A 9,420-nucleotide genomic window follows, 5' to 3' on the forward strand; every position below is an offset into this window, starting at 1 on the left:
ATATAGTATTTTTTTTATTTACAAATAACTGCAAATTCCCTCCACCTATATATCCGAACTAAATTCCCTCTCTTTCTTCTTCTTCTTCTTCCCTTTCTCTCTCTTCCCGCTATTTTCTTTTTCCCTTTTCCCAATTTCAGATCTCATCTTCTTCATCTTTTTCCACTCAATTCTCCTTTTTTTCCATCAATTCCCACGTTTTTGCCAAACCCCATATGCCTTAAACTTCAAGAATCGAAAAGGGCTTTCAATTTCATCAATTTTACCTCTTGTTTTGTCACTGAACACAAAAAAGATAGATTTTTTTGGGAATTTTGGGAGTTTTTAGCAGGTGGGGTTGTTCAAGAACGAAGATTTTAGCAGATCATGAAACCCCAACAGCAGCAGCAGCAGCAACAATCTTTGAAGCGTCAGCTTCAGTTTTCGTCGATTAAACCGGTGTTTGGTGACTACCACCGGTTTTCCACAGAACCAGTTGATTGTTCCTCTCAAGAACCCCCTGGAATTGTTGTGAAGACTCCGGTGAGCTTTTTTTACTGTTATTTAGTGTCTTACTGATGTAATATGTGTGTGGTGTAAATTGAACAGTGTTGTGTAAAAATTGCTGTTGGAGTTTGGGTATTAATGGTGAAATTGGATTTATTGATTGCTGGTTAAGATGTTTGACTGGAAAATTTGAGGTTTTGTGTTGTTTAAGTGAAGCTTTTGAGGTGGGTTTGACTTGAATTGTAGTTTTACTGTTAAGGCTCTTGTGAGCTCTCCAATTGTGTAATGCTATGCTGTGTATCTTTCTGTGATGTAGTTTGCTTTATTGTTGAATGACAGTGGTAGAAATGGATCAAGGAACTGGTTGTGTTAAATGTTGTTGAATTTTGGATATCGAGACTAGTGAGCTTTCTTTGTGATTCTTTAGTGCCTTACTGATGCAATATAGGTGTGTTTATGGGATAAATGAACAGTTTTATGTATAATCTGTTGTTGGCGTCTGGATATTAAATGGTGAAAGTTGCTTTATTGATCGTTGGTTAAGATTTTCGACTGGAAAAATTGAGGTTTTGTGCTGTTTAAGTGAAGTTTTGAGGTGGCTTTGACTGGAATTCTTGCTTTACAATTCAGGCTCTTGTAAGCTCTCCATTTTCCTTAATGCTATGCTGTATGTCTTTCTGTGATGTAGTTTACTTTATTGTTGAGTGCCAGTGGTATAAAATGGATCAAGGAACTGGTTGTGTTAAATGTGCTGTTGAATTTTGGATGTATAGTGGTCATAGTAGCTTTATTGAGCTCAACTTATTTCTCCAATCGTAAAAGCATTTGAGAAATGTTTCAAAGGGACTATGCGTAAGTATCTGAGAAATGTTTCAGATGTAGCACACTATTTATTAGGTTTTATAGGACATATTCTTTTTGATACGAGTCTCTAGAACCTTGATCTAGTGGAAGATTTGGTAGTATTTAATCTACCACTAAACTTAAGGAAGACTAATTTATCGGGCATATTCTCTAATTTAATTTTTCTCTTTCCTTTTATTGGTTTTGGGGAATGTTTAAACCAATGAACTTATGGTCTCATTACATCCTCGCACTGAGCAGCTATTTGATGGTTGTTTCATCTGTTTTTTCCATAACAATACATCCGTCTTCAGCTATCCAAGCTATGAACTGTTAGTATGACCATCAGTGTGACTAATTTTCACTTATTATTCAAAGTGTTGATAGTATGTGATTAATTTGCCATTGTTCATGCGAAATACTTGTTAATTTAAAATGAAACTTGCACTTAGCCTATGCTAATTTAAAGGAGATGCATGCGGTTGACAAGTTCACATTTATATATCAATTTCATTTTCAGACACAATTTAGGTTAAATCTTTAAAATAATTTGCTGACAGAGCTTGGGGTACTCAATTGTCTTTTTCAGCCACTGAAGCGGAAGAGTGCAGCAGCAAATTATGGACAGGGGGTTGGTGACCGGAATCCAGCTTCTGGATATACTAATGTCAACAGTCCCATACAGACACCAGTATCTGGAAAAAATGCACAGAAAGTTCCTAGGACTTCAAAGGCCAGATCTGCCTCTCAAGCTGTTACCTCCAATGTTGGTGAGGATTTTTGAGAAAAATGTTTCATTCAAAATGTTAGTGTACTTCATGTTCTTTCAATGGAACATTCAGTATAGCAATCTTACTTCTGCAAGCCAGTAAATTGTAGATTATGTGCTGCTGCTTCTTTTCATACCCTTCTCTCTCTCAATCCTTATCTTTGTTGTTCACTTTTTCTGAGACAAACCTTATTTATATAAGCAGAGAATTAATAGTTCTAACTTTTGCTTATTGAATTTACAGGATCCCCTTCAGGCAATAATGTTACTCCTGTTGGTCCTTGTCGATATGATAGCTCCCTGGGTAAATTAAAACTTTGATGACATAATTGTTGATTTGTCCTTTAATCTATTATTTCTCTAATGCCTGAGTTGTTCTAAAGTGTTACATATTTGTGGTTTATTGGATACTTCTCTGGCAATTACCTGTTACATGGAAGAGCTATATACTAAACTAGTACTTATAACAGCATCTCTTGATTTCCATTCAGGTCTTCTAACGAAGAAGTTCATCAATCTAATCAAACATGCAGAAGACGGTATGCTTGATCTAAATAAGGCTGCTGATACATTAGAGGTGAAGTTCAATTTATTCAAACAATGCAGAAGACAGTATTCTGAATCTTGATGCTACTATGCCTGATGAGGTCTTACCAGTTTAGGTGGTTATTTCTTATAACAGGTGCAGAAAAGGCGTATATATGACATCACAAATGTCCTGGAAGGCATTGGGCTGATAGAAAAGAAACTCAAGAACAGGATCCAGTGGAAGTATGGGCGGAGATGCTCATCCAATTTGAATAAATTGCTCAGTTGTTTATTATCAATATTTATAATGCGATTCGGGATAATTCAGAGAAAACATAAGTTAAAATATGATTTTAAACATTATTATGTAGGGGTCAAGGTGTCTCGAAACCAGGAGAAGCTGACGAGAGTGTTGCAAGTTTACAGGTAAGGACCATTACTCCAACGCCTGTTGTATTTCTTAATGTTTTTTAGTTTACACATTTGTCCTCTAAAAGTGAAGTAACTTGAGCAAAAGGGGCTCGGACTGATGAAAAGATCCTCTATTTTTTCACAAAACAACAGTTTTAAGCATTCCAATGCTCTTAATTTTAACATGTGCCTCTTCTGCTGAAGGCTGCTAACTTGCATTGACCTGCTAGTAACATATTTAATGGTATTCTCTTATCGGGAGTTTGCACTCTTGCAGGCAGAAGTGGAAAAGTTGACGGTTGAAGAGCATAGATTAGATGACCAGATAAGGTAACTTCTTAACTTGTAATACAAAAATCCAACAGTGCTTTGCTTCATCTCTGACCTTACATTGTGTTATTGTTCGCTTCTTTCAGAGAAATGCAGGAAAGTTTAAGGGACCTGAGTGAAGATGAAAATAATCAAAGGTAGCATCTTTGGCTTAAATATGATTAACATTCTGCTCATGCGATTTTTGATGGATTTAGCTGCTCACCATTTTCTTCTTCATTCTTAAATACTGATATCCTGAAAATTTCTTTTCAAAGATGGCTTTTCGTCACTGAAGATGATATCAAGAGCTTACCTTGTTTCCAGGTAATATTTTAACCCTCCTTCCAATTTTTCCATTCCCTTTCTTTCTAAATGCAACCTTCAATAATTGACCGCTTAGTCTAAAAATTGATTGGTTTGATCAGAATGAAACATTGATAGCAATTAAAGCTCCACATGGTACCACTTTAGAAGTTCCAGACCCTGACGAGGTAACCTATATCTCCTTATTACAGAAAAAATATTGTTCCATTTCTTGCCCTTTAATCACTTCCACATATCTTAGCATGTCCTTCTTGCCTCTAATAGGCTGTTGATTATCCACAAAGGAGATACAGAATAGTGTTACGGAGCACGATGGGCCCCATTGATGTTTACCTAGTCAGGTATTTGCTGCTTCTTAGCACAATATGAATCCAGGATGGGAGAAGGGGAGGGTGCTTCTAATCTTTTTACATTATATGGGGTATAATGGATATATTTCAATCTTTGAAACTAGAGTTGTTGTGTTTTATTTAGTCAATTTGAGGAGAAGTTTGAGGAGGTAAATGCTGTTGAGGCACCCCCAAGTGTGCCTTCAACGTCTGGTCTGAATGAGAATGCAACTGCAACATTGGCTACTGAGGAGAATGAAGAAGTTGATATTGGCATGGAGGGAAAAGAAAATCAAAATGTGCGTTCAGAAGTTGGTACTTCACAGGACTTTATGACTGGAATCATGAAGATTGTTCCAGATGTTGATGTAAGTTACTGTTACGAGCATTGCATTAACCTCTCGTTACAAGCATTACATTAACTGTTCATGGGAATTATTAAATAATTGCAATGCTATTGAATGCCGGGCAAAAGTAAGAAAGTACGACCCATAAAGCATTTGCATTTTGCCATTCCTTGAAGAATAGATGTTTCAGACACGATCATATTTATTATGATAAAATTTAGTATTTGAATAACTATGGTTTTCAGTTTCTAATTATTTTCAATCTTTCAGAACGAAGCAGATTACTGGCTTTTGTCAGATGCAGATGTTAGCATCACTGACATGTGGAGGACAGAATGTATCCTTCTGAAATCTGTTTTCTGTTATTATCAAAAGGATTTAACTTTATATATATTGATTCTAACACTATTGATGTATTATGGACGGTTACATGTAGTTACCTTTTTAGGCAACCTGTTTTGTGCATCAAAGTTGAACTTTTATTGAAATTACTTCTCTGAATGTAACATCCTTAACTCGGAAATAGCTGCTATTGACTGGAACGAGTTGGATGTAATTCAAGAAGATTATTCAATCGCTAATGTCAGTACCCCAAGAGCCCAAACTCCACCACCCGCCACAACTGAAGTACCTTCTGCTGCTAACACTTCTGGGTGCTAAATGGTATTTGCTGGTGCTTGTATGGATGCTCTTGTTTAGTTTTCTAAAAGATGAATGCTCGCTCCATCTGCACGATGATGCTTGTATTATTGGTTGAACAAAAGCTTCTACATTAGATTCAATCCCCTGTACAGCCATTTGAACTCTATAAAGGAAAGAACAAGTGCATCCAGGGCTGTTGCATTTGAGGCTCAAGATATTGCAAGACTCGAGCCGGTTGTTCATTGTACAGTTTAGATATACTTAGATTGCACTTGTAATAGCAACAGTCGGTAGGTTAAGCTGTCGATATCTTGCCTTGTGTATCGTATAACTCATTGCTTTCTATGATCTTAGCTCTAACAATATAATTAGGTTGATTTAGCCTAGATTATTCTCATACTTTGGACAAGTTTTATTTAGTTGCTGCAGTTCTTTTTACATTTGAATGTGTCTGGAGTTTGCTTTTCTGCTATTCAAGTTCTCAAATTGCATCTATTGAGAAAGGGGGACTTGGAGCAATAGTAAACTGTTGAGTCGTGGAATCAACCATTGATGCTTGCTTTTATCTTACTGCCTGCACTACACCCCCTTGGGGTGCAGAACTTTCCCAATCCTAGCACGAACGTGAGATACTTTGTGGACTGAGGCTAAATTGAGAAGAACGATAGAACATCGATGAAAACTTGTATTTCCAGTTATATACTGAGCTAAATCTTGCACTTATCAACAGTGTTGTTATATTTGGCTATAACAATCAAATACTAGTAAGATAATTAACCTGTAGTATTTACTAACACACATATTACATCTGCAGCAAAATTGTGTTCAAAATCAACCTAGTTTTACTTCTCTTTATCAACTTTCTTTCCAATCCAACTAGCAACAATTGGTGTTAAAGCAACAGTAGGGGGAAATCTAATAGGTGATGCAGCTTTGTGAGCAGCATAAGCCAATGCAAAAGTTCCCACTTTCTCACCAGTCTCATCAGTAGAAATTCCCACCTGCAAAATATATATATATGAGTTCCTATAGTCAAAATGCTTGCAATATTGGGACTGAGATGAGTTTAAATGGAGCAATATGGACAACGAGAATTCATACTAGCCAATCCTAACTTGTTTGAGATTGAGATGTAGTAATAGCAGTTGTAACATGCCAACCTACGCTTCACATGGTATTCATGCATCTCCTCATCAGTACGTGATAAAATCACTCAACTATGAACTTTTCTCTCATAAAGTCACTCAACTTTGATTTTTTAATTAAAATTTCAATAGTTGAGTGACTTTTGGGTTTGAAATTGACTTTATGAGAGAAAAACTCATAGTTGAGTGACTTTTGAGTTAAAAACCAAAGTTGAGTGACCATTTGAGATATTATCTCGATTTTCATTCCAGTTTCATTGACTGCCAGACTATACTCGGACTCTTCAAATATGTTGCTATCCTTCAAAATTACACTACTTTTGGGAATGTAAAACGCTCTTCAAATATGTTGCTATCCTTCAAAAATGCACTACTTTTGGAAATCCAAAACGCACCCAACAATAGTTTTGAAAAGCCAGAGCAGCATAGACATTGAACCATGCCATTCCTTAAAGGTGCAAAAAAACATTCTTTTGGAGGATCCGACATGAACCAGCCCCGAGCAGCATAGCTGCCAGGCCACACACCTTGGAGGTGCAAGAACACATTATATCTCTTTCCTCCTTTTCTACTAATTCATTCAAACCAAACTTAATAGCAAGTTTGTGTTGGAAAAAGTGTACCTTTTGTAGCAAGGATTGAACATCAACACCAGAATTGATGAGAGCATAACAGAGACCAAATGATATCAATGAGAGAGTAATGGAAGTTGCTAAATAAGCTCCTCCATATTTTGCCAAAAGCTCTTTTGCTTGATCCCCTTTTGATTTCTTATCCTTGTTCTCTTCATCTCCATCCTCTTTTGAGCTAAATATCTGAAATCATTTAATATATTAACAATAAATGCATGATACGTGTTTGCACCCTTAATCAACCACAATTAATTAACATATTTTTCACCTCTTTGTTTCACTTAACCATATTAATTTTAATATGGTTTGATTATTAGTCCCTATGTTCTTAATTATTTGTCCACTTTTGAATTGACACACTTACTAAAAAAACAATTAATAAAAACTTAATATTTTCAAAGTAATTAATTGAGAGTATAATAGGTAAATTTTTTTGTCTTTCTTGATTTATCAAAATCAACAAGTAATTAGGGATAACTAAAAAAGAAAAAATGAACAAGTAATTAGGTACTGATGGAGTATCAATTAATAGCGATAAAATAATAAACTCACTATATCAATGATTATTTTTCTTAATAGATATCTCAAGTCAAAATTTGACGAGTAAATCCGAACAGAAAAGAAGAGTACCTTCCATAGGCCAGCTTCTAGACCAAATTTCTTTGTGATTTCCTCAGCAGACTTAACTTCTTCTGTTGTTTTCTCCTTCAATGCTCTAATTTTAAACTTTTTATTGGAATTTGAGGTACCTGAATTTAGTACCTTGTTTGGTTTTCTTAAATTTGGAAAAACAGGAAATAAAGAACAAAGAGCAATTTTACTGTGCTGAGAAGAAATTTGCAAAGCAGAAGCCATCTTTTTTTGAGTTTATCCAAACGTGGCGTTAGTTCTCTTCTTCTTTTAGGAGTGGACTCAAATGGAGAGTTAAACAAAAAAAAAAATCAGATGGAGAGAAAGACAAGTTTCATTATTTCTAGCCTTTCTTTGTTTTAACAAATGAATAAATGGAGATATTCTATATTCCTTACTATTGGGCTTCCTACTTCTTTTTTGGGCCTAGTCCAATCATACATATATTTTTTTTAGAAAGAAAGATTTTTCCCGTGTTTGGTATCTACGTTAGAACTTGACTAAAATTTGAATTCATGTAGACTCCGTACCCCCAATAAGACTCGAACTCAAGATTTGTGGTTAAAGATGAAGGAGTACTTACTACTTCATTGCAATCTTTGTTGGTCCAATCATATACTAAAGATTAAGAAAAATTACGTGACGTGGTAAATATTTAATTGTATTTATGATAAATAGTAAGTATAATTTTAAAAGTTTATGAACAATAACTATGTTTTGGGTTATGTAGTAAATACACAATATACATGCGCGTTGAGGCAGCTCTTTGAGCATTTTCGGTTGATAAAATTGATACATAATGTCAAAATACAACTCTTTTGCCTGATACGAATGATATTCAACTAATACAATAATTGTAGTTAATTATAATTATGCTTGTAATTACCCCTTCAAACTACCGTTATTTATGATTTTTTTCTCAAATAATCAGGAGGGATAACCAGTTTTTGGGTTTCTCATGAGTTTTTAGCCACCATTTGAAAAGTAAATGAAAAATAGTCGCACTTTAATGGAAAAGTAAAATTTAAACAAAAGTATCCTTACTTAAAACATGAAATGACGTATATAGATTTAAATTCCGTTAATTATTTCTTGATTTTATATTTACAAATGTTTGAACCTCATAATTATTATTTTTTTTGGTTTTGAAACTCTAGAAAATTTTAAACCTCTTTTTTGGTTTTGAACTTATAAATATTTAAACTTTATGAATAGTAAGTTATACATTCATTATTATAACTTACTACTCAATTTTAAATAATTTATTTTTCATAATTATCAGTGGACCTGATAATTTGAATTGTTTTTCTTTTTCTTTTAATGAATATCAAACATTGCTTAGTAATGAAGGGAACTACATTTTGCTATTTTCTTGAAGTGAAAATTTTTAGAGTGACAAAATTACTCTATATAATTTTTTTCTCCCCTTTTATTTTATACAAATTAAATGACTAAATTGATTGCAATTTGGAAGACAACTTAGCTCTAAATTGATGCATTACTTGAAATTGAAAATGAGAACTAATCTAAAAATTTCCTTAAGCAGAAGTAAATTAACTATTAAGAAAGCAAACAAAATCTTGAAAATATACCACTAAAGATGTAGTGAAATTGCAAGTACTATTTAATTTTTAATTAGAGGTTTCGAGTTTGAACCGTGAGTATATAGTCATCTTTATTAAGAGAATTTATCTCTCAAAATGAAACTTTCCGATGCGAATTCAGATTAATCAAACTTCAAAACAAATATTGAATATCAAGTGAAAAGAAAAGACAACCTTGAAAACATAGCTATTGTTCCTTTTAGCAAAATTTTGGTAATAGGTAAAGCTCATTCACCAACTAATTAATGATATATGAACATGAAAATGTAGATAAATGTTTTTTTTTGAAGAAAAAAATTAATGTTTATAAGTAAGTACAAAAATATTATCTCAAGAGCAATTAGATATAATCGAATAAAATACTATAAGGATGGAATAAGATGAAGTGAGAGTTCGGAGATAGCAAAAGTGGGATGAG

The 9,420-nt window shown here is 33.9% G+C and overlaps 2 protein-coding genes across 2 annotated transcripts; one reads left to right on the plus strand and one right to left on the minus strand.

Annotated features, from left to right (window-relative positions):
* The first annotated feature begins 66 nt into the window (after positions 1-66).
* LOC125818089 (transcription factor E2FB) lies at positions 67-5,437 on the plus strand. The gene is made up of 14 exons (XM_049497611.1): positions 67-522; positions 1,919-2,099; positions 2,343-2,402; positions 2,590-2,675; positions 2,781-2,869; positions 2,998-3,052; positions 3,315-3,367; positions 3,454-3,504; positions 3,625-3,673; positions 3,775-3,840; positions 3,938-4,014; positions 4,148-4,370; positions 4,620-4,686; positions 4,876-5,437. The coding sequence occupies exons 1-14, from the start codon at positions 367-369 to the stop codon at positions 5,007-5,009; spliced, it is 1,347 nt and encodes a 448-aa protein (XP_049353568.1). The 5' UTR covers positions 67-366; the 3' UTR covers positions 5,010-5,437.
* A 320-nt stretch (positions 5,438-5,757) lies between these two features.
* LOC125818100 (uncharacterized) lies at positions 5,758-7,742 on the minus strand. The gene is made up of 3 exons (XM_049497624.1): positions 7,399-7,742; positions 6,760-6,951; positions 5,758-5,992 (listed from the first exon to the last, which is right to left on the minus strand). The coding sequence occupies exons 1-3, from the start codon at positions 7,621-7,623 to the stop codon at positions 5,834-5,836; spliced, it is 576 nt and encodes a 191-aa protein (XP_049353581.1). The 5' UTR covers positions 7,624-7,742; the 3' UTR covers positions 5,758-5,833.
* Between the last annotated feature and the right edge of the window lie 1,678 nt (positions 7,743-9,420).

This window comes from Solanum verrucosum, unplaced genomic scaffold (assembly GCF_900185275.1).
Source record: "Solanum verrucosum unplaced genomic scaffold, falcon-dt-bn FXZP01000253.1, whole genome shotgun sequence".
Lineage (NCBI taxonomy): Eukaryota > Viridiplantae > Streptophyta > Magnoliopsida > Solanales > Solanaceae > Solanum > Solanum verrucosum.

What these genes read in the sequence shown, in the direction of transcription:
- LOC125818089 (XM_049497611.1), top strand. Translation starts at nt 367, where the DNA reads ATGAAACCCCAACAGCAGCAGCAGCAGCAACAATCTTTGAAGCGTCAG. An exon ending in GAAGATGAAAATAATCAAAG is followed by an intron (nt 3,505 to 3,624) that starts GTAGCATCTTTG and finishes TTCTTTTCAAAG; the next exon opens with ATGGCTTTTCGTCACTGAAG. An exon ending in ATTGATGTTTACCTAGTCAG is followed by an intron (nt 4,015 to 4,147) that starts GTATTTGCTGCT and finishes TGTTTTATTTAG; the next exon opens with TCAATTTGAGGAGAAGTTTG.
- LOC125818100 (XM_049497624.1), bottom strand. Translation starts at nt 7,623, where the DNA reads ATGGCTTCTGCTTTGCAAATTTCTTCTCAGCACAGTAAAATTGCTCTT. An exon ending in TAGAAGCTGGCCTATGGAAG is followed by an intron (nt 6,952 to 7,398) that starts GTACTCTTCTTT and finishes AAATGATTTCAG; the next exon opens with ATATTTAGCTCAAAAGAGGA. An exon ending in TTCAATCCTTGCTACAAAAG is followed by an intron (nt 5,993 to 6,759) that starts GTACACTTTTTC and finishes TATATTTTGCAG; the next exon opens with GTGGGAATTTCTACTGATGA.